The sequence below is a fragment of the Lepisosteus oculatus genome, chromosome 25, assembly GCF_040954835.1.
Source record: "Lepisosteus oculatus isolate fLepOcu1 chromosome 25, fLepOcu1.hap2, whole genome shotgun sequence".
NCBI classification, from domain to species: Eukaryota; Metazoa; Chordata; class Actinopteri; order Semionotiformes; family Lepisosteidae; genus Lepisosteus; species Lepisosteus oculatus.
Genome location: NC_090720.1, coordinates 6,120,444 through 6,144,925, shown reverse-complemented (window position 1 = coordinate 6,144,925; position 24,482 = coordinate 6,120,444). Strand labels below are relative to the sequence as shown.

The 24,482-nt window shown below is 43.0% G+C and overlaps 1 protein-coding gene across 3 annotated transcripts in view; it reads left to right on the top strand.

Annotated features, from left to right (window-relative positions):
* Positions 1-24,005, top strand: part of LOC107075592 (tumor necrosis factor receptor superfamily member 21) — a 39,709-nt gene extending 15,704 nt beyond the window's left edge. For 2 of the 3 annotated variants that reach the window (XM_069183700.1, XM_015337306.2), the window contains exons 2-10: positions 8,904-8,988; positions 13,792-13,917; positions 14,641-14,793; positions 15,618-15,711; positions 17,491-17,846; positions 19,191-19,391; positions 20,155-20,174; positions 20,845-21,073; positions 22,329-24,005. In XM_069183700.1, the coding sequence (XP_069039801.1) occupies positions 8,904-8,988; positions 13,792-13,917; positions 14,641-14,793; positions 15,618-15,711; positions 17,491-17,846; positions 19,191-19,391; positions 20,155-20,174; positions 20,845-21,073; positions 22,329-22,585 (1,521 nt within the window). In that variant the 3' untranslated portion in view covers positions 22,586-24,005. Of the gene's footprint in view, positions 1-6,921; positions 7,386-8,903; positions 8,989-13,791; positions 13,918-14,640; positions 14,794-15,617; positions 15,712-17,490; positions 17,847-19,190; positions 19,392-20,154; positions 20,175-20,844; positions 21,074-22,328 lie in introns of those variants that run through there. The other variant, XM_015337307.2, reaches the window with a different exon arrangement.
* Positions 24,006-24,482: the final 477 nt, after the last annotated feature.

The window sequence follows — 24,482 nt, the reverse complement described above, 5'->3', positions numbered from 1 at the left end:
GGCATATTTGTGTAGCAGGACACTGCCTATTAAATCCAGTTGAAGATCTGCATGGCTAGTGTCAGCAGGGAGGTATTCCAGCTCACAGTGAGTCACGGCACCACAATTCATGTACTTTCTGGACATTCAAAGCCAACAAAGCCCCCCACCCTGACAGCTGGCGCAGAATGAGGCGGAGTGGGAGCAAGGGGACTATGGGAACTATCAGACGTCACAGTGTGATTTCACAAACCAGGAACTCCTAAGTGCGCTGCAGGCGCGGACACATATTCCTTGCAGCTAAAAGCCGGTCGTTCACGAGTCCTGGTTCTCACGTTCGCGTTTGTTGGAATGATTTACAAGCTACAACAAAATATGTCCCAAGTCTCAGTGGAGGGGGGATGCGATTTCAGCCACTTAATGTCACTTAATGAGGCTTTAAGGAACCACAGCTTCTACCTGATACAATGAGATGCTCCAGAATGACTTTTTTCTGTAGGATCCAGTGGTAATCTGTGCATAGGACAGATTCCAATAACGCTCCATTAGCAACAGTAAGTGCTACAGGCGATCCGTGTGTTCCACAAGCCAGTTTAATTCAAAGTATTCATATTTTTTTATTTTGGCAGACATTCTCTGATTCTTGCATATTAATCACCTAGATAAGCCTGTACAGATGGATACATATTAAAGAAACAAAATGCACACTCCTTTTCACAGAGAAGAATTGCCAGTCTTCCCAACCTAAAGGCAGCAAAAGAAAACACCTCAAAAGTAATTTCATAATTGAACAGAGAACCTCCAGGGCACATTCACTGCTAAGACCAGAAGGGAAAAGAACAAGAAAATGAAAATGAAGAAGGCGCAATTTTCATATTATTTTTTACAACATGTGTACCATAAATGTTGTCTTGTACTTCCCCCTCCCTGCAAAATAAAAGCAGAAAACAATAAATCTGATTAAAACTGTGTTGTGAAACTCTGTAGGAGGTCGAAATACTGAGATGAGTGGCAAGACAAGAAAGAGAAATTCACAAGTGCTCAAGCACATCGAGTGGACTCATGCAATTTTACTCTAGATGTCCTTTTGCTCCTCATCAACATTGCCTTTTTAGCCACTCAGAAGAGAGTCCACTGGCTTTATCTGTTATAGGGTGATTCCATTATGGCCAGCCACATACAATAGTTACAGAAAGGTCTGAGTCAATCCACACCATGTGTAATAGAACACCAGTCCAAAGCAATCTTATCTTTAGATGGTCAGAGCATCTTGTTCTGCTGTCTAATTATAGTATTTGAAGATGAGTGGTCATTTTATTTGGTATCACACTCTTTGCAATATTTTCCTCCTCAGCCCTTTACAGATTTCTCTAGCAGTAAAAAAAAATATGACCAGAGGAAAACCCAGGGAGAGATAAGAACTCTCTAGGGGTCCCAGGGCCAACAGCTGCCCTCCTTCAAGATAAACTGTCTGTGGCCCATGAATAATGATGGATTGTGGGTAGTTTATAAAACGTCCAGGACTGAAGTCCCAACTTCTTGTGTTTGTCATCAAGGGTATCCAAGTGTCCAAGTGAAATTAAGCAGTCTATAGTTCGGAAACTATTTTATTAGCTTGCTTTTGTCATCTCTCTCTCAGTTTTGTTCCTAGCTGTAGTGCCAGGTGTTGGCTCAAACATGTCTTGGCTGTAAATGAACAGTAATTGTGATGAGAAAAACCTTGCAGCCTACAGTTAAGGTATTTGGTAAATACTTTTTTTATGGAGGAATTTGTCCAGGATGTAGGTTTTAAGAATCAGATGTTTGTAACACTGTCAAGTAAGCTTTTTGTAAATCAGATGGAGTTTAGTAGTTGTCTTACATTGCTTTCTTTTTCCACAGGTAGTTTTAAACTCAGTTTAAACAAATGAGAAGGCACACCTGTTGATTATAAGGCTGCGGTCTCTTCTTTAAATATGTTCATGCACAGTCTTGTCTCTTTCCAGATTTCCAGTATATGTTTCTCCCTATTTTATGGCAGTATTAGATGTTTCATTCCAAAGTAGTCCTGCTGAAAAAGTCTAGAATGCTTGTTTCACACTGTGCTGCACTGCACTAGTGATTTTTGGCAGTCATTCAATATTGCTTTGTAGAGGATATTTGTGGGCTATTTGTGGTACCCAAAGGTGTGGAAGATCTTTGAAATAGTCTTTTCTTTTGCTGTTGTGGGTTGTTGAGGCCCAGTCCTTCCAGGGTTTAAAATTAAAAACAAATCTAATAACTATGGAAGAAAAAGAGCTTTATTGAGTTAGATTGATTTCCTGGCATTAAATGCTAGATTTGGGAATTTAGTGCCTGACTTTGGGGATTGGTGTTGCTCAGATGGGAAGAAAGCTGTTCTTGGAATAAATGTCAGCATCGTTATATTTTGAGCTTTAGGTATTTATTTTGCATAATATTTTTCCTTTGCCAGGAAATTTGACTTGAGATAAAAAAAGTCATTTCTGCTTAGTTTTTTTTTAATACAATTTATAGCAACTCATTTTTTTCTGAGAAAATGTACTGAGTCAGGCCCACTGGATCCAGGCCTTTGAACTTATAAATTCATGGGAGAACTGGAAACTCACAAAACTCTAAAGACAATCTTTCAATAAGCAGTTTTTCATAACTTTATTTTAAGTCCTATCTCTATTACGAATGTATAATCTGATACAAATACAGTACTGTGTTTGTTTTCCATGTGCAACTCTCAAACAGAGAGATCTCCACTTCCTTCTGGGACTGCTCCTGGTTGGTTTAGGCTATACTGTACCCCTTGAGTACATTCGCATATGGGCAAACTTAGATCACTCTTCAATTAATGACTCTCCATACTACCTATGTGTGTGCATTAGAATGTAGGATTTGTGTATTTATGTGGAATATCTTTATGAATATAAACAGTTTAAGACACAAATAAATTATGCTTGGCTTGCTCTTTCATTTTGTATAATTGGCAAGGCATGTTAAGTGAAGAATTTTGTGAATGTCCACTTTGAAAAGCGATTAACTGCATAATAAATAAAGAAATTATTACTATTTACATTCCTACATAAATATGCCACTTCAAAGGAAATTAATTACATGAGCGAAGGGCTTGATTTAAATCTTAGGTGAGGATTGAGTTAAACCAAGGTAGCCTACGTACAAAAGAGCTTTTCATGCTTTCTCTATTTAGAATGGCAGTACTAAGCATGTTACTTAGTACTAATGCCAAAGTACGCAGATTAAATATTTCTCATATAAATTCATGGTGTGCCTCTTGAGCAACCTAAAGCAGACATACAAAGCTGAGCATGTAGAATTCATGCAGGAGATAACAAAAGGTCAATGGATGTGTACATCTCTCTAGAAAAAAGGTATTGTATCTTGTGATAGTTATTTTTTTTATATTTTAAAAAATATGTACAAATCAGATATAGCAATAGACTTTACATAATGGATGAAGAAAAAATAGAAACTGGTGCAAAATCAATGACTCTTGGTGTGTGAATTTCAAGAAAAGGAGCAGGTTACACAGTCTCCCATGCTAATTATTGATATCAGGATGTCAAGGTTTGTAGAATGTATTCACTAGCCACTTTGTATGCCCATTTTCTGCCAGACGATGGCTACACCCAGCTTGTGGGTTTGACCATCAGATGATCAGGAAAACATACGAATGATTACAAATGAGAAGAAGCCATTTGCTAATTCATCAGAGAAACTCATCCATTTATCTCTTGAAAGAAACTTCAGCAACATGGCTGGGTGTTTGTTTCCTGTTTATTCCCTTATATTATTCCCTATACACAGTATATTCAAAGAAGTGTCTCCTGTTCTCAGTTTTAAATACACTTCCATGAAATTTCCACTTGTGTTCTCTGGTTATCATTATTTCAGTATGTTTTAGGTAACTTAAGATCAAATGGAACCTCAACAAGGAAACAAGCTGCCCGCCCTGCCTGAGACTGCATACTTTGATACCTAGTGATCAGCAATACTGTACACTATTAGCCATGCTGATCAATCAGAGAATTTGTCTTTCTCTGGCAGAAGTATCTAGAAATACAACTGTAATGTATATTGCTGAAGCCAGACAGTTTGCCAATACACTTAAGATAACTATCTCATCTCAAAAGCTTCATCCTCCACTGTAAGCCTCTATATCCTTATCTGTTATAGAACAGCACACCTGAGCTAGACATCTCCTCATCTTTAATGTGCACTATCTTATGTGATTTCCGACGCTTTGCAGAGATAGCGCTAGCTAATACTTGAGCAGGAGACTTGGAATTGCTGGACTAAGGAGGCGTTTTCAAGCCCTGTTTATCTCATAACCGAATCAATGTTCTTTGCACCGATCTTCACTCAAGGCCACCATTCCTGTGTGTGGATGTTTAAAATATTTGTTTTAACTGGAGGTTCCCCTGTAGACTACATGAGGCGTGGCAAATGTTGAGAAAGGGATATGAGTCGACAACCAACGCAACACCACCAAGTAAATGTAAACCTCATGTATATATAATATAGTAAGTTGACCGAGGCTGTCAAAACATCCTGGTGCAAATGTATTCTCAGAAAGCCATTAAAAGGTTTTGTATGGGCTGGGAAAGGGGGGTCTTGGCTCCTAATCCAGGTTGTCAAGGCAGTGCACATGTAAAAAAGTCCCTGAAATCATGCTTTGAAACAGATTCAAGCATTAGGAATCTGCATCTCAACTACCATCCTGCTAAAGAGAACTGTAAAGACACTATTCTTAATAGACCCTTCTTTCTCTAGGACAAAGAGGACAAAGAGTAGAAGGGTGTTTCATTAGTTGAAACAAGACACTGTACACATACTGTTAAAACAGGTACAGGTGGTGTAGTATATACCGTAATACTGTAATTATACAGCAAGTCTCATAAATTTGCAGTCTGTTTTTGATCATTAATTGTCTATTGTCTTTTTTGATAAACGTATTGTCTGTGCTCTCCAGTGCTCTCCAGTGTTAGATGCACTCACTGCTCTGTGGCACAGGGTGTGAGACAGCACTGCTGTTCCAGTAAAGTCCTGCTGCTTTTACTGGCATATATCATCATCTAGTTTCTGTTTACAAGGAGCCCAATCTAATTATCTGACATACCCAAGAGCTAAACCACAGATAAACAAACAAACAGGAAGCTCGTTTTGCCCAGCTGCTATCATTAATAATAGGCTTCCTTTTGTGTGTGTGAGAGGAGAAAATAAACTGCAGTCACAGCTTACAATAGATGGGTTTGGATTTACTGTTCATTTCTATTTTCTTCATAACACAGCATTGTTCTGTCAGGGGGAAACTGCTTACCAACTCATTTCACTTTCTACTTATTAAAGTGAGAAACGAGCTGATCCATTACAGGCTGTTTATCCTTCTGTTTCTCTGAACTGAAAATAATTTCATGATTGCTTACAGAGGTGGCTGAACGAGCTTTTTTTCCAATGAGGTACAGTGTATGACCCTAGGGAAAAAGACAAGCGGTGTCACATGAAGTTTCCCACATCTTCAGTGCAGTCCTAGCAAATTGACAAAAATCAGGAACAGACCCTACAAAATGGACTCCTGATAAGAACTGTGTACTGTAAGAACGTGCCTGTATTTACAGGGAAATCCCTTACAGTAATTGTCACACACTCCTTTGGAATCACTATGTTCTGAGGAATTTCCTCTTGCCAGTACTAGCAGGGTTGATTCAATGAGTGATGAATGAGACCTTTTCTCTGTAAGATTAGTAATTAATTAAAATGAAAATCTAAATGAAAACAATTCTTAGTTTCCTTTTGCAGATACTAAACAGCAGATAAAGTCATTTTAAGTGTCCGATTGATTTCAGTGGGAAATATAGAGAACCAGAACACCAGGGATCCCATGCAATCTTTTGTGACCAAGTAACCAGGAAGATCAACCGGTGAAGACACACCCTGTGTGCAGTCTGGGCTCTATTATCTAGATGTTGCGGGTTTGAACCTGGGTCACATCACTAGCTGGCTGTGACCAGGATTCCTCAAGTAGCTCCATCCGAATCCCTGGGTGAAGGGATGGGATTAGTCTAGCAGGAGTCTCCTGCCTCCCAGTTCAACAGCAACCCCTGCAGATGCCGTCAAGCGAAACTGCTCTGCTCTCATTGGTGCTGAACATTGTCTACATCTCTGTGGAGCCTGTTGCCTGTCAAATGCTGAATGGCTGAATGGCTTGCCATTGCTGGACCACTGGTGTACATCCTTTCTCCCCATGCAGGTACAGGGGGCATTGCTGTGAGTCCAGAAGTGAAGGTAAAATAGGCGTTTCACAAGTGTCGCTGCTTCTCTACTGTACCAGCCCTCAGCCCTCTTCTTCCGAGAAGACTTCATATACAGGCTTCTAGGGTGTAACATGCTATTAGTATTTATAATGGCTTACGCAAATATCACTGTGGGTTTTTTTTTTCCATAAATGAATACAGGTTTTTCTTGACACGCGTGCTCGCCTTTTCTTGAACAGAAGCAACAGTGTTGTGCAAGAGGTGCCTCTGAATCATTAATGAGTGTTTGGTTTGAGATCAGAAGTAGTAATCGTGGTAGTTTCAGACAGGAAGGGTGCCTCCCCTTGCTGACAGTCTCAGATATGCTGCAGGGCAGCAGAAGAATCCCACCTCTGGCCAAGAGCTTCCGTTTCTTCACACATGAAAAGAATACAGTAGTGTGTTCGAGGGGGGGAAGGTTAGCCCTCACTTGTGGTTGTCTAGTAAAACATTGATTGCAAAGCAGCAGTCAACCCACATCAGCACGTTTCATTCAAAGTCTTTATTTCGGTGCACTTCAACTTAACATTTGAATGCAATTCTGTCTTCCTCACTCCATTGTGTCTTCATTTATTCATCCTTGCCTTCGTTCAGAAGAAGAAAAAGACAGGCGTGCAGGCATTCCTGGCTGTTCTTTCTGTACCCTGCCTTGGATTGCTCATGCTTTTCAAGGAGCTGAGGTGTGCCTTCAGAGATTTCCCTGTGCAGCCGGTCTGTGAGGGACCGGATCAAACTTGGCTGCTTCTCCACTGGCCGCCGTTCTCATTCAGCTTTCAGAAAGTTTGCTCACAAGCGCGCAGCTCTGCAGTCGTGAGCTCACAGGCAGTACAGAATGTGCCAGTACAGCAGGAATGAATTTGACCCGAATGAACAGCACATGCAACGAAGCGTGAAATGTTCTGCAACAAGTAAACATCGATTTATCTTTCCGTCTACAGTGCCTTAAGTGGGTTTTTTTTGGGTTCCCATGCAGAATTTCAACTCCCTCCCCCTCTGAAGTTCTTGTCGAAGCCCTCAGTGGGCTCTGTCAGGGCAGGGAACTCAGTCTGATCCGAAGCCAGGGACAGCTACGTGCCATCTCAGCCGACCTCTGCGAGAGTGGAAAGTGTTAAGTAGTTCACATTTGCATACCGAAATGGAAAGAGAGCACCTATATCAGGACAAATGATACTGTACTGGAAAACGAGACTGAGGCCTGATGCTAAAGGGAGGTTGCATGCATGCAAATAATGCAGATGCAGGAATGAGAAATGAACAAGTTAACAAGTGCATTTGCACCATTAAAGCGTGAAAGCCTCACAGTCTTTATTCACACCTCTTCCCACAGTTAACTGAAAAAAAACACATGAACTGACTAGGAGAAGAATTTCCCAACTGTTATCAGCTCAATGGGGATGTGCGTGCTCACAATGCAGAATCTGATCAGAGGGCGAAAGATGTCGAATTCGTTGTTCAGAGCTTCCAGGGCTCAAGGAAGGGTGGAGGCTGAGGGGTGGAGTTGGTGTGTGCTTCATTTCATGGAGTGACATCAGGGATGTTGGGTGCAACCTCTGTCAAAGATATGTGTCACAGGGGCCAGCTAAATAAGTCCTGCTGTGACCCAATGTTCTCATTTGATAAGAAAGATAAGTCAAACTTGTGATCTCCTGACTTGGTCAAACTGCCCCAACTGACTCTTCTGTTACATCAGTTCTCAGAACTCTGGCTGGTGTTTTTGTAATGAAAGGGTTCTCAGAACATTTTAACCTTCACACGCAAAATTCTAACGAAGGTCTTATCAATGTGGGATGACTAAAGACTGAAAATGTTTTTTTTTACAATTAAATGCAACCCTACTAAACAATTACTCATTCATACCCATATTTAATGAGACCAGCTGTTTGCCAAGTGGCTCTTCTGTGTCTGCCCCATCTCACTAAATCCTTTCTCCTGCTTTCACTGACAGCAGTCATGTCCATATTTCCTCAGCCTTTACACAGAAAAGCGCTTCCCTCCTTCTGAACCACACAGGTGGTACAGTGTACAGTGCAGTGTGGAGCAGGAAGAAGTTTATTTTTCTGTTTGTTTTTAAAAATGCACTATCCTTCGAACATAATGTTTTTCTAATGTAGAGTTAAATTCATAACCTAAGCTTTTCAACAATTACTTAACCTTCTCTGTCCTCTGCATCACAGGTGGTGATTTCTTTCTGCAGAAGGGAAGTCCTAGCGTTTAACTCGGTCCAGATCGTGTAGCATTGCAGTTCTTCTAAACATTTGTTTGTCGCTTGACTTTAAAAACGATAGACGCTGACAGCCAGGCTATTGATCCATGTCCTGTGCTTTTTCTGCAGAGAACGGCCCCTTCCAATCCACCTAAGGGACTTATTGATGATCGGACATCTGTCATTTAATTAATTCGGCTAACCAAAGTTTGTCCATGCTGTCAGGTAGTCCATAGACATTTGTCTTTAACATCCATTCTTCCCACAGGGATAAAAAGGAGAATGGTCATAAAAAAAACAATTCTGTATTAATTTTACGTGTCTCTCTCTCTCCTTCTTTTCTCCTATCCGTGCCTTTTGCGACCTCCCCCCTGTCTGATCTCTTCTCTCACGATCCACCCACCCCCTCTCTCTGCTCGCAGATCAATTCAGGGACTTCAGCCTGTAACAATTCGACTCACTACTACGACAACCAGGGGAAAGCTTGCTGCTTGATGTGTGAGAGGGGTAAGTTCCTTCACCCATTTATTCTTTTCATGGTCTTTCATTGTTGTAAAGCCTCTCTCAATTCTTTTGCAGTAACCACTGTCGCAGTGATTCTAGTGCCAAAGGGCTTGTTGAGTCACAAAACAGCACAACGAAAGCCCATCGCCAACTGTGCTTCAGAGTGGATTACACAGGAAATAAGAAACAGCTCAGAAAATGTAACGGTACCCCTTTCCAAAATAACGTGAATTTCAAGGATCTGCACTGGGCTGATTTAATGTAAGATAAAATCTCCTAGACTGTGCCTGCATCCAAGGGAAGGACGAACAAGTCAAATGCTTAGAATTTAATCTTCTTTTTAACATCCACCATCGATGCAGTCATGACAGAGGGAGATGGCGAATGGAGATAAGGACAGAAGACAGAGATCTCGGTGCACAGAGGATGCGATCTGTGCAGCCTGGGGCCCAGGTTCTGTCTGACCTACAAACCCTCAGGTGCATGAAGCATAACGAAAGGAGGGGCATTCCCCAGATAGGCCCCAAGGGAAATGTTCCATTTGCCAAAGTCGAAAAATACTGACAAAAAAATACCTCCAGCGTTTCAGGTCTGCTCCTGAGATGCAAATGCTTGTAACAGAAAAACCGCAGAACGCTCTCCGCTAAGTAAGACAAAGGTACCCAGTTTGGGCTGCAAACGTTGTCCTCTTTAACATGGCAGGATAAGTTCTCCAGACTGTGAGATCCCATGCACAACACTCCAGGGCCTAAATTCATGCATTCTTTGTTTCTTTAAATTTGCGCATGGTAGCAGTAGTTTTTTTGAAGAATTGTGGATTTTCAGGTGAGTCCAAATTGTTTTATGAACTTGTTTGACTGATACAAAGTCACTTTCAGGGGTACAATTCCCTGTTTTTCTTTTGACATACACACTCTACATTTTGTGACCTGTTTATGCGGCGGGATTTGCTGTTCCAATCCGAGTACAGTGCTTTTGCTGAAGGATAAAGCAGCAATGTCCTACCTGACATTTGAATCCACAACCTCCCAGTCACATGTCCAGCTTATGAACTGAAAGCACGCGGACCATGTTACAATAGGTTTTAACAAAATTAAACAGCATTATGCTGCCTCTGCTATAACTAATAAACTTTCTTGCTTTTACCAATTAAAAAACTTACAATAGGAATGGGTTATAGAATTGAAGAGGGGATTCGTCTCTTGCTTTTGAAGTTAAACTTTGTAAATAGGTACAAGGCTGAATACAAAGATTTGCAAACAGTGAAACAGATTGCTTTCCAAGTTGTGCATATAAAAGAGGTTAATGAGGGCATTCAATTCTATAGAAAAGTATAAGTCATATGTAGGCTTAAACATTATAAGATCACTAAGATATTATAGATAGGTATTATTCGCATCCTTTTCTAATCTGTGAAAGTGTCATTGTTGCTGGCAGTCTGAAAAAGCATGTTTGTTTCGGTTTTGCATCTTAGTCCATACAGAGTCCATGCAACTGAACTGATGCATCCTTATTGAAGGCAGACACAGCCTGAACCTGAGACCCAGAAAAAAAACAACAAAAAAACTGTAACTGACAATCGAAAAAAAAAAAATCTGTTTTGGAACAAAAAGAGGGAGTTGGTAGATCTTAAACACAGAAAAAAAAACCTCTCATTATCAGCCATAAGGTGTGTGCCTACGACAGGAAACTGTGGGTACCTCCTGTAGACACGATCTGTTCCCCTGTAAATCCGAGTGCTTCTGGAAAAACCCGGTGGTGTTTGCAGTCGCATACCATTCGAGTGTCAGTCTCTTTTAAACTGTTTGTCATTCTCATTCCCTGCTCTATTGACTTTTAACACCATATTAATCCTGTGACCTGACCTATGCAGCTGATAAGCGACTCATACACGGGGATTGATGGGTATTTTCTGATGTAGCTGTCATGCTCACTCACGAGTCTCCTCCGTTACTTCCCTCTCTTGCTCCCTCTCCTTTATTTTTTCAGATTTCTATACCACGTCCTCGTTTGCGATCAAAAAAGGTACTTACCACTTCTATTCATCTAAGGAGAACCAGGGAAAGGGTGTATGTTTTAAAAGGATGTATTAAAATACCCACAAAAGCAGAAAAGGCACACTGGACTTTTAACTAAGGGTTTCTCCATGTTTTGAGCTATGATGAATTACTCATGAGTCTTGAGTCCACTAGTAAACTGTGAGCAATAGGGAGCTACACCTTCACAAAACACTGGTTCTTTGTTTGCAACCAGCTCGAGGGCGATCTGTGACTCTCCTCCAGCAACACAATACCAGAAAAGCCAATGATAACTGGAGAACCATTGCGTTTGTTTGGTTCTATTTCTCAGTAGTAACATAACAAGGACTGGTTATACCGATGAGAAGCCCCTACACACAAACACACCACCAAACCCTGTGGTAAGATATCATTTTGAATCGAGCATTGTTATAATTGAAAAATATAATCCATCCATCCATTTTCTAACCTCTTCATCCAATTTAAGGTTGCAGGAGCCTATCTCAGCAAGCAAAGGATGGGATACACAGGATACACCCTGGATGGGATACACAGACGCAAACCCGTGCACACTCACACCCAAAAGCCTATTAACCTGCCAGTATGTCTTTGGACTGTGGGAGGTTAATTCCCAGTACTGGAAATTGCTGTTGTTTTCAAAAGCCAAGTGGTTTAGCTTGGAGGAAAATGCAGCACGTGGAAGTGGACTAAACGAACACGAGGAGAACATACACACTCAACACAGATAGCACCCCAGATCCTGAATTGAACTCAGGGAGTTGAGAGAGCAGTGCTAATGACTGCACCACCAAGCCACCCTACTTATTACAATAGTCTATTTGAATAGGAATCAGCAATTGAGTTTTTCTCATTTTGGCTTGCTGCTACTAACCCATGACTGCACACATGGAAGATTGAGAAAGTGCAGACAGACTCCTCCTATTGCCTCTTGCTACCAAATCACAGGTAACACAGCCCTACACCGGAGGCTCAGTGGTGACAGAAGGAGAGGCGCGTCCCTCACCGACAGCAACAAATTCCCAGGAGGCCACAGGAGTCACTGGCACTCAGAATCCTGGCTGGCTGACGCCACCCCACATTCTCTGGCGCCTGGCCAATTACACACTGCTGCTTGGGGAACGCTAGTCACAGTCGGCTAGTAACCCGAAGGAGGCTCGAACCCAGGACCATAGAGCTCAAAACTTCACCCAGACGATTGCCTTGGTGGGAGAAAACATACATGGGAGCGATGCAGATTCCAATGCTAGTGATACCTCAAGGAAGAACTGAGCCCAGGACTAAGGAGTACTGAGTCATTGATGCTAACTTTCTTGACGCCACTTACAGTATTATTAGTCTTCTCCATGTGTCTCCAGATGTCAAGGCTTCGTGCCCCTCTCCCACTGTACAGAATTCCTCAGAAGTCATGGGGAGTCAGTGTGTCAGGTTTTCCTAAGTTTGAAGCTGAGTCACACCCCAAACCACACTCTGCAAAATAAACAAATGGGCTGAACCCATGGTTAAAGACATTTCAAAAGATGCTGGTAGCTATTGACTCAAGGACAAACATTCATTTTGTTGTAACTACCATTTTCAGCCAGCTACATATGTAAATGCAAACATCTGTTTGTCAGTGCTGGAAATTTTTGTTGTCTTCAAAAGCCAAGTACTAAGGCTTGTACTCTGAAACAGAACTGAAATACAGTTCTTAGAAGATGTATATAAGGATAATACATCTTATTATAGCTGTAAGTGTTCTTACTTGGCAGGGACAGATTCATTCTTAGAAACACACAGTAGAAGTTACATAATTAAAGCCCCAAAGAAACAGAAGTAGTTTTTGGCTGACCTTTTGAATGGAGTTCATGTGGTGAACAGTGAGTCGCTGTGTGCTGCCACCTGGTGCCCAATCCTGGAATGACAACGCTGAAGCTGAGCCCTGTTCCAAAGAGGAAACTGATCTGGATCTGGAGATTCCCACGAGTGTTATAACCAGAGGGGAATTGTAGATCGCGGTTGTATTCACAGAGAGATGTGTTTTAGTTTTGTCAATCTGAGGAGGGCAAAACGCTAGCGGGGGAGATCTCATGGGAAAGTGCCCATGCAAAACAGAAAGCCATTCAAGCGTGCAGTCAACACAAAACGCAGCTGCTGAAGCACTTCTGTATTTCCTAATGCTATTTTAAACTAGACGTGCAAAGCCAGTTTATCACTACTACACAAAAGAATTCTAAAAATACATACAGTATGAGTAGGTGGCTGGAGAAACATACAAATCACATGTTAACTCTTTATTATAATAGAAAAAACTAGTATGAAACATGATACAAAAGAGCTGATTATTGGATTCCTGACAAAGCTCGGCCATTAGCATGGCAGCTCGGTCTCCTACACGAGGGGTCCCCAGCACCTGCAGCGGTTTGTTCCAGCTGAGTCCCAGTTTCACGAGCAGCGCCTTCCTTCACTTCAATAACAGGATACGCTTGAACTGTTAATTTCCAGCTCCTAACCACGTCAGAGGTCTGCCTTTCACTACTGGATTTCACCAGTGCCTCGAGATCACCAGCTTTTGACTAGAAAACAAGCTCGCAAAGGCTCCAGTTCAGGCTCGGAAAGAGGGAACACCAGCTGGTGTGGGGCTCCCTCTAAAGCTCCGACTGGCTTTTGCCTCTGTGAAAACATGTGGGGTACCTCTAGGATGGATCACAGCAGCTGATACCCCGGGAGACACCGTCTTCCTCTGGGTGAGTCGCCCTCCTTTCCTAACTCCCCTCTTCGCTGTGCCCAGGCCTCACCCCCAGGAATAACTACTGTGCCAGGAGGGCCCAAGACTGCGCTCCCTGTCCTGCCAACACATACTGGATGACCAAGCGTGGGGTGCCCACATGCTCGACGTGCAACAGTCCTTGCCAAGGTGAGAACCGGCCCTGAAACCATGTCAAGCTCTGGCTTGAGAGGAAGGGGACCGACAGGATGGGATTTCAGAGCTGCAGGATCTGAAAGGAATCAGTGTATCAATTCAGTACGATGCCTTTGCTGAGGTGAAAACTGGTGATCGACTAGCGAGCAGTACTGTACATTTCTAACACTGCCCGGCTGTCTGCTATCCCTGCCCATGATCAGACTGTGTGAACAGCTGAACAGTGTTATTACTTCGCTGAAAACCCTTTCAGGCTTTTTAGGGTGAGTTTTATATTAACAAAAACTAAACAGTCATGTTTTATAACTACCTACAAATAGCAACAACATAAATAAGAACCATGATATAGAATAATAGTTGTATACACTGTAAGAATAATTTCTCTGCGGGGTAGATGAGCAACGTTATTCAATGCTGTGCTTTTTGATTTAGCAACTATCTTTTGTTGATATAAAATGTAACCCGAAATGACACATTTAAACGCAATAAGGCAGTTACGGTTAATAGTTGGATGGAATGCAAAAACGTACTGCTCATTTTTGCCCACGAGAAATCCCAATCCCATAAATGTCCTAGTAGCCATTTGTAGACATAATATTTGTATTTTCCCTGCAAGTGAGCCAGATCGTATTTTGTCCCATCTGGATGTCTGCCAGAGGAGGCCGGCAGTGCTGTTGCAGGGCTGTGGCTGTAATGAGCTTGTTTGTCTGCATGCAGCTGACCAGGTGCAGGTGCAGGAGTGTGCCATGCTAACAAACCGCGTGTGCAAGTGTAAGAAGGGCTATTTCTGCAAGGTGACAGCTCAGGATACCTGCAGGAAGTGCCAACAGCACTCGAAATGCCCTCCCGGCGAGGGTGTTAGTCAAGAAGGTAAGAATTACCCATCTTTGTCCTTCCCTGGTTCCATTTTTGTTTCCATTTCGTATATCCTACTCCTCACTCTCAACCCAGTTTTGAAACGGTATTTTGTAAGATTTGTTTGTCATTCTGGGCAGCACTGGGGCCCTGGGTTCAACGCCTGGGGTGCTGTCTGCATGGCGTTTGTATGTTGGATGTTGTCCCTGTGGTATTCTCCCACAGTCCAATGCCATGCTGGTAGGTCACTTGGCTTCTGGGAATATTGGTGTGAGTGTGAGTGTATGTGGGTCTGTGTCTGACTGTGCCCTGCGATGGACTGGCATCCCATCCAGGGTGTGTCGCCTTGCGCCCAGTGCTTGCTGGGATAGTTCCCTGGCTCCCCCGTGGCCCTGAATGGGGTGAAGTGGTAAGAAAATAGATGGACGGGATGTTTGTCATCCCATTGCTTGCTGGTGGTGAGTGTCCAGCAGCACAAACCCCTTACCTCTCCAATGCCCCCTAGATCACCTCTGGGCTTGGTGCTGTGGTGTCATTGAACTCCTCCTGCCCCACAGTACATCTCAGTGCCCAACCATAAACAGCAGTTTACACTACCACCTTGAGCCCTGCACTGGAAAGCAAGAATAACGCCCTCTTCCAGAAAGCTCTCAGATACCGTGCTTGGATTCTTCCCTCTCTTGACCCCTGGCCCAGAAGCAATTTGCACTGGACACGCCGCCAGAAAACAGCCAAAAAGCTAACTGACCTTCTCCCTCCCGCTCTGCGATCCTGCTACACCAGGTCGGTTTAAAGTTTAATGCTGGGAAATTACGGCGAGGCTGGCCTCTGTCTTTCAGGAGGTGCCACGATCGACACAGAGTGCATGCCCTGTCCAGCTGGCACATATTCTAACATCCTGTCTGCAGAGCAGCGCTGTCTACAGCACACTAAGTGAGTACAGCCGTACCCTGCAGATCACGATGCTTTTGTTGCGTTGACTGTTGTTAGTAATGGATGATTAATGAGGATGGAGCTTTTAGGAGACATTCCAACAAGAGCACAGCAATCAGTATTGAGGAGCATAATGAAGAACAATGACATTTCGCAGGTTCGATTTAGCTTTTTCAGTGATTACAGACACATTGTGCAATATTAATGTCTCAGAAGATCCCACACAGTTGGGCAACATTAGATGAAATGCAAAGATTTGTTAACGAGAGACAACTTCTCTCCTTGTTGGCAAACCAGCAGTGTGGAAATGAATAAATATGGACATAACAGAGCTTTCTTATGCTAGAGTGTGACAAAGGGACAAGTAAAGGTTTAATCCAAGCTGAAACAAGAAGAAAAACACAAGGTTTCAGCTGTGGAGCCTTCTGCAGGCGTGAAGAAGGCTCTACGGCCGAAATGTTGTTTCTTTTCTTCTATTTTCTTGTTTCTTTGCACCCTACTCATGCTGATGCAGCTACCTGCTTTACTTTAAGTGTGACAATACTCTTATGCTCAAAGGTTCTCAGCATCAGCTTTGCAAAGTTTCTTATGTTACTGTTTTGGAAGATGGTATTGAAATCAGTTCCTTGATGGAAGTTAGAAATAAAATAGATTACCGTAACAAACGCACGTAGACATCCTTCTGACATTCCTAACATCAACTTCAGGTGGCAGCAGAGGGTTAAAAGTGACAACAAGGGTTTTTAAGCATTTTTCAAACAACACAATTATTCCAGTAAATGTACCCAGTAAAAAACAAGAGTAAAAGTAAATAATGCCTTAAGAGCTATAGAGGAAAAGCAGGTCTTTAAGAGAGTTTTAAAATGTTGAAAGGTCAGCCTCTTAAGGACTTGGGCAGAGAGCTCCACAGCAGAGCTGCACACAGGAACACTCTATCAGCGTACAGTATGTGTGTGGAGCCTGGACCTTAGTCCAGGGAGTCCAGAGAATAAGGACTGACGCAGCTGATCTCAAAGCAAGGTACTTACACATAAGCAGGAGAACCATTTAGTCCTCTTTAAATGATTTATATGTATATGTATTTGAGCAGTTGTTAATTTAATTGTACTATAACACCTATCTGTACACACACTTTCCAAATAATCATTCTATTACAAAACAAAGGTTAATCATTTGTAACATGGAATACTTTAGACCATCAAAAATTGTAGCTTTCTATTTATGAAATTCACTTACAAAAGCAGCACTTTACATGTAGCATGCGAAGTAGTGTAGGTCTCAGTGCTGCTCCAGCAGCGTAATTCTGCGACAATTCCTTTCATCTTGAAGCAGAGTTCAAAAGAACTCCTTCAATAAGAATATCTCGTCATCAGCACTGCTTGTGGGGAAGGGAAGGTCTCGTTCCTGCTTTTTATGCAAACGGACCAGTGCCTGCAGTATCCACTGAATCTCCAGCCCAGACTTAAGTGCAACATTAAAATGAAATCTCTCGGCCAATGTGCACACCAAGCACGAAGAAAGAACGACTTCTTGACTCTCAGGGTACCACTTATTGACCTGCTCTAATCCATCCCAGCTGTTTGCTCTGCTTTCCCCCAGCAAAGGAACTGTATGACATCCCTAATCCAGGGAAGAATGTTTTCCCTACACCCCCGCCAGGGACAAGGAAATTGGAATAATCAGATGGACTTACTTTGGTTTCTTGATTAGTCGAGTCCGCAGAGATGCCGCGTGGTCTTTTGAGAAACGTCGCTGTTACTGTCCTTGTACCTGTTGCAGTTGTTCCAGTCTCGGAAGGGCGGTTTTGCAAGAGGGCAACAAGACTCACGACTCGGTCTGCACCCCCCGCCTCTCCTCCGCTGCCACCCCAGGGGGGGGCACCAAGTCATTCCTCTCAAGAGGCAGAGGAGCCCCCACGACACAGCACTCGCGTGTTGTCACCGCGGCTGCCAGGAGACTCGCGATAACTTTAAGGATCGGGCGTCAAGAGATCCCAGAAGACCACAGCTTTACTCCTTACACTGTAGGAATACACCCACACCCCACTGAACCTGCGGAATCCACTGTACCTACAAAATCCGAGGATATTGATACTGAATCAACTGTGCAAACCAAATTACAGCTCTCCAGCACAGGTATGTTTTGCCGAAATGCAGCAATTTCCACAAATAATAGACTGTTATGCAGGCTAACAGGGTCTAGTGCGATTGATACTGTAGATGTGCTTGGAGTTCTCTTTTTAATATGTAGAGCTCAACTAAAACTTGGCAACTTGCTAAACTTGGTAGAGAGTCCGTTTTAAAAGTTAAATGGGCTAGTATTTTCATTAGTGTGTTGGGGGCTGGTCTTTGGTGGATGTTTTCTGGAGTGAGAGGAAGGTTGTGTAGCTGCAGTTTAGGAAAGTATTGTGAGAGAAAGGGGCTGGTTCTGCCTGGTATGCACAGAAAGGAATACTTCATAAAAGCCTGTAAAAAGAACTTGTTTCTCAGAGGCTTCATTTCTATTTAAATGGTTAAAGCCTAAGGAAGCTCAGCCACTTAAAATATTTTTAAAATTCCTACAGGCCACTAAAATATGTTTGCCTCTGCTAATTACCCAAAGTACTGGCCCTGTTTAGTCTTTTGAGCTCAGGTGGAAATGCAAAGCATAAGTGAGAGAGACTACCCATGTCCCTGTTGTGCTCTCTCTGGGCGAAAGTGCTCCTGTCCTTGTTATTGCAGGTACTTTTCTTTAGAAAACAAATCCAGCATGCAATACCACTTTCGTGCACTAGAGGTCACCAGAAAATCAAATAGGGCCGGATAGTTAACCTCCTGACTAAAGAAGTTCTGGTCTCAAAAGAAAGTCAGAAACAGATGGGTAAAAATGCACTGAATCTCTTTAACGCTGAAATAAGGATGATTACCAGGGTTTTTGAAAATCTCACAAAACAGGTAAATCAAATCGATCCATCTGAGGGGCTGCATTGTCAGCTTCAACAAGCTAATTATCCGAACGGGGGCGTAGCACAAACAAAAGAGAAACAGAAGCTGCATTTAGGGATGAAAATAAGATTTTAAAATTAAAAGTCATGGCTGACTGAAACAAATCCAGCCAGAGAGGCTACCGACACCAAGACTTCAGTATCCTTCAAGGTAGAACTGTATGGGTTTTTGGGATAACTTAGCTATTAGTAACCAAATAATAACCACATATCAATTTCCCTACGGGATTAATAAAGTATTATCTATCTATTTCTAACCAAATGATGTCTTCTCATTCAAAAGATTTACAGGAATCTTGTGCTGTTTTTCATGTTTGTTTTTTTTGTTTTCTCTCCAACCCTCTTGTTTATCACTTTCTCTCCCATCCCCTGCTTCTTTCTGTCTTACCTCTCCTTCACCATTTGGTTTCGTCTTTCATCCTTCCAAAAAACCTCCTCTCCCTGCTCTCTCCCCACTCTTGTTCAACCACCCCTCCCTGTCCCCACTGTCCCTCAGTTCCCAAGAGCCCCGTGTCTCTCCCTCGGCTGTCTGCACCTTCCCTAGTGTCTTCCACTCCTGCCAAGTCCCAGCAAGGGGCCCAGTTCCTGGGTCTGATATCGCTGGTGTTCCTGGCCCTGCTGCTTGTTCTTGCCATCCTACTTTGTGTCGTGTGTAACAGGAGACGATCCCTGAAGAGCCTACTCAAGTGGCGGACAGGTGAGTCTACAAGCGGTGGACAGTCAGAATGCCAGACACAAAGCATTTGACTAATAAACATGTCAGGGATTCTGCATGTCTAACTGGGCTGTACGGCTGAGATGTCCCTAGGAGCCTTCCTCAGAAGGCAGCCATTTTGGCTCAGGTGAATCAAGGGTAGCCACACCGTCAAATGTCCCAGGGGACATCTCAGCAATACAGAGCAGTCAGGAATGTAGATTCCCTCACAGAGGCATTAATGGCAATGGCCATTTCTGATTGTACTTAATACTTAATTGGATTGTTTCCAATTATAACCTTCCGCTTACCTCCTACAACAAGATATGTACAAGTATGTCCAGGTACAGGACAGTGTTTCCTGTGCTGATGCCACGAAGAATTACTAGAGGAGCTGAGACAGAGGTGCACAGATTGACATAAATAATCTCACATACACAGAGACTCAGACATACGTAGGCCATGAGATCTAAAGATTGGTTTCTCTGCTGAATGGACACAAAGGATCACAGTCAAATTTCTAGCTGAAGTATTAATCAGAATTGCATGCAATTTAAACAAAACAGAAAATAAAATAAAAAAACAGCACACTACAAAGAATAACACTTTAGTAACATATACAGTATACGTATGCTATATATGCTATATATGATATATGTCAGTTATGTAGAGCCTGGGCCATTTAGTATCAATCCATGTTGCTTTAGTTATGTTCAGTACAAATGTGAACAATGTAACTGTTTTTTTATTCTGTTTTTTCTTATAGGACTGCAGTTTATCAGCTATGTAAGTACCTTCCCTCCCTTTAAATTAAAAAACAGAAGTAAACTGATGATACTATGTGTTGCATGAGACAACTAAAATGAAACTTGAAATGAAAGTGAGTAACACGTGTAGGCAAAACGAACACAATAAAACATAAATCAGTTTATCCACAACGGAATAATACATCCAGTGAGAAGGCTTCTTAGTCCAGTATGTCCTATAATTCAGACACTGGACTGTCACTACCTGACTTCATTCCACCAAACATTTGTACACAACTGAGCACACACCTGCAGGTGTTAGGAAGGTTTGAGTAGACCAAGGTGTCCTCAGTCTGCCGCGACAAACAGTGTTACTTGTCACCTCAAAAAACAACTGTGATAAAGTTGTACTTGTTTGAGATTGTCAAGAGTGGATGGACTGTAGGGATTTCATACAGTACCTTTATATACAGTACATTTATAGACTCTCAAAACACTTAAAGCAAGCAAGGGTGTTCAACGTGTTTTTTCATTTTTCTTTATTGCAATCCTGCACATGGATTTCAGTGCCACTGGGATACACAGAATCTTCCATCAGTGAGAAGTAGGAAGGGGCTTCCATTTCAAAATCCTCTGAGATCTGAGAGCATGTTGAAGGTTTGGCGATTGGTCCAGGAGTCTTAGGAACTTTTGGTTGGTCTGCTATGCAGGGCGCACATCGAGACCAGGAGGTGGAGAGAGGGGAGAAGCATCCGATTCTGGGGCCGCACCATCAGCTGCCCCCAGAGAGAGGCCCACGTGTGGAAGCAGAGAGGCCCGTGACCAGCGAGAGGCCAGGGGGCTGCCCCTTGGCAGAGCTGGGGGAGGGAGGCTCCGGCGGCACCCAGCAAGTTATCGTCGACCGCAACAGGGGAGGAGACAGCGTGAACAATGCCGTAGGTGGGTACAAGCTTGGAAATGAACTCAAGGCACTTTTGTGCAGTGATGGAGACTTAGACGGGGAGGAACTTTAAAAAAATCTGCTTGCCAATGATTTATAGACTACAACTCTGAATGTTCGTCAATGTTCAGCGATGTCAACAGAACTCCAACTGTATTCTTTTGATAATCAGGTGAAATTCCAATTTGGAGATTGTGATAAAACCTTTCCTGTTTCAGAGGACGTCTTGGGGAGAATTCTGGTTTATGCATGGTCTCTCAGCCAGGTTGCAGTCACTGTAGAGTTGCCAGGTTTCCAGAGAGTTTACAGTGACCTCCAGGTGGGGTCTGAGGGCAGAAAGCTGTCCCTTTTGGAGTTGCAGGCTAAGAATCAAAGCCCCCTGTGGGAGGGCTAAGTGTCAGATACTCACTTATCACTGCGGGAGGGCTAAACATCAGGCGAACGCTCTTCTCTGTGGGAAGATTAAGTTTCGGGCAATTGCTCTTCTTTGTGTGAAGGTTAAATGTCATGTTGTTGCTCTTATCTATGGCAGGTCTAAGCATTGGGCAGTCGCTCCTCAGTAGGAGAGGACTAGGGGTCAGGTGGTCACTCCTCAGTGAGAGAGGACTAGGGGTCAGGTGGTCACTCCTCAGTGAGAGAGGACTAGGGGTCAGGCAGTCGCTCCTCAGTGAGAGAGGACTAGGGGTCAGGTGGTCACTCCTCAGTGAGAGAGGACTAGGGGTCAGGCAGTCGCTCTTCCCTGCAGGAATACTAAGTGCCAGGTCGTTGCACTTTATTGTGGGAAGAGTGACCGCCCACTGCTTAGTACTCCTGCAAGGGAAGGGATACATCACTTTTTGCAATGCTGTGAACTCTTAGGTGCTCAGCAAGTTCTGGGACTACAACTCTGTGCCCACCTGAGGAAAGGCGGTTAACTCTTCCAACCCCAACAGATAGGGGATCCTGATGAAAGGAAACTAAGAACATAATTATGTGTGACCAAGTTATTGAATTCAGCATTCTAAATCTCTCAGGACCATCTACAGTATATTGTGGTATAGATCTTTGCATTCCACATATTTTCTCAATATATTTTATCCATACTTGTACAGCATATTGATGAGTTTCTAAGAAGTACCAAAACAGAAATCGGAGATCCCGATTTAACACAGAATTGTGCATGAGAGATCTGTTGTAGGACCTTGGTTGTGCATGTTTGTTTTAGTATTACTAAAATGCTTGTGTGTCTAACTATGTTCTGTGTGTACCCGCCAGGATCAATCTACATCATCTCTCCAGGAACAGTGATTCTGGGAGCAAAGACAGAATGGAGGGATGAGATAGAGGAGAAGAGGACGGAAGTCGGAGAGCCGGCAGCTGGAGAAGCCCTTATCAGCTTCCCCCAGCAGGAATCCATAAAGAACCCCGAGAACGAGGCGATCCGGGCCAGAGACCCCGTCAGTTCCAGGGTGTGCGTGCAAGAAGAGGAGCCCAAGGACCTGTGCTTCCCTGTTCCAGCTACCAGCAAGTGAGGGAGACAGACAGGCAGAGAGCCTGGTGGGTGGAGGGGCGAAGGGACAGGGAAATGGAGTGAATGGATGGAGGAACCTCGATCAAGGTACAGAGGAATCAGAAGGAGATGGCGCCACTGAACAAGGCACTCCGCTTTATATTCAAAGAGAAAGAAACAGTAAGGATGAGAGAGGCACCGTAAAAAGGAAAAATGTGAAAACAGAATGAAACAAATCCTTCCCCTCTATATCCCCCTCTCCCCCTCCATCTCAAATCCTATAGCAGGGCACACACTGCTAGTGCCCGCTGGAATCTTCCATGAGGAGATGAGCTGAAGAAAGTCCGGCTGGATTTCTCTTTTGCTAGACTGCACTCTCTGGACGGGATCGTTGCAGAAGCAGCAGGTGAACATGGATTACTGTTCTTAGCTAAGGCGCAAAGGGGAACAAAGAGAACATCTCGTCGTAGATTACGTGGATTGGACGGGCTTTTCTCCTGCCCAAGCTGTGCTTGTGTGACATGGATTTGGAGGAGACAATAAGCTTTGATGGAGTAAATGATATTTTTCTCATTAGGAACTTGTTTGATCCTCTTAAATGGTTATTAAGGACTTCATGACATCTTCTGTGTCTCAACTCTTGTAGAATTATAAGGTTCCCTTGAAAGTGGAGACAGGATTGGGCTAAAAAGTTTCCAACACTGTATTCAAGTATGAGATCTCTGTCTACATACTGATTACTGGGATGAGCTCCATCTGAACTGTAATACGGCTATAATAACAATTTAAGGACTTCTGTCTATATTACTGGTAATTCTGAGAGGCCTCTAGTAAGCAGAGGTAATTCATTAAACCACAATGAAAAAGCATGTTTTAGATCTGAGTTACCTCCAAAAATATGAGACAAAATGTACATCTAATACATATAAGAGCTGTGTCAAAATTGAACTCATTGAAGTGCGTCTATGTGATATATTAGCCCCATAAGTCCATCTCCAGTAATGACAGTACTCAAAACATTAAAATGGGAAGATGTGATGCATGAATACATCAACTCAAATGGAAGTACGGACAGGGACGTCTGTTTGACTCTTACATCAAAGACTCTCTGCTTGTTTTCATTTAGGCTCCTGTCTGATTGCCTGAATGAGAAAAATGAAAGACAGCCATAGGACCGCTTCAGTATATCCCGGTGGATTACGCTATGTGTGACAGGACAACAACTGTTTTTGATACTAGAGAAACATAAGGAGGATATAGCACTCTGGATGACACATGAGCAGAACAGGCTGCAGTACAGGGAGCAGAAGATGTTGACTAACTGGGAGCAGGATGCACAAGGACTCTTTGCCCAAATGTAGCAATTCTGTGACCAGACAAAAGGAAAACAAGACCATGAATCCACCAGCTGTTGTCCAAATTAAAGTCATATCTGTTCTCTATGTACAGCACTGTTCTGTAGTTTGGGGTTTGAGCTGTCATGTTTTGGACAAGCTATCATTTGCTGCCTGCCATGATCAAATTTGGACTGGAAAAGCTCATGAAGTTAACACAGGCAGTATCAAAGCTATGATCTCAGCTCTATTAATATTCTGCAGGTGAATTAAAAAGCTCATTAAGCTAGGAAATGTCTGATGGAGGACAGAGATATCTACAGTATTTGGTGCCTTGATGCTTTGATGGCTTAAAGTGTTTGCTAATAGGAATATAACACCTTTCGATGCATGAGCCTTTCTCTGGTTTTGTGGTTGATGCTCTGAATAATGTTGGGGCTCTCATCCTAGATCAAAAACCTCAGAAGACTGGACTGAATGCCATTACTATTTACCTCTATAAGTCCTGAGTCCTCACCTTATATCGAGGGTGATACTATTTTACTTATGAGTAATCGTGTTGTTAGTACAAGACCAGGTCTGTAT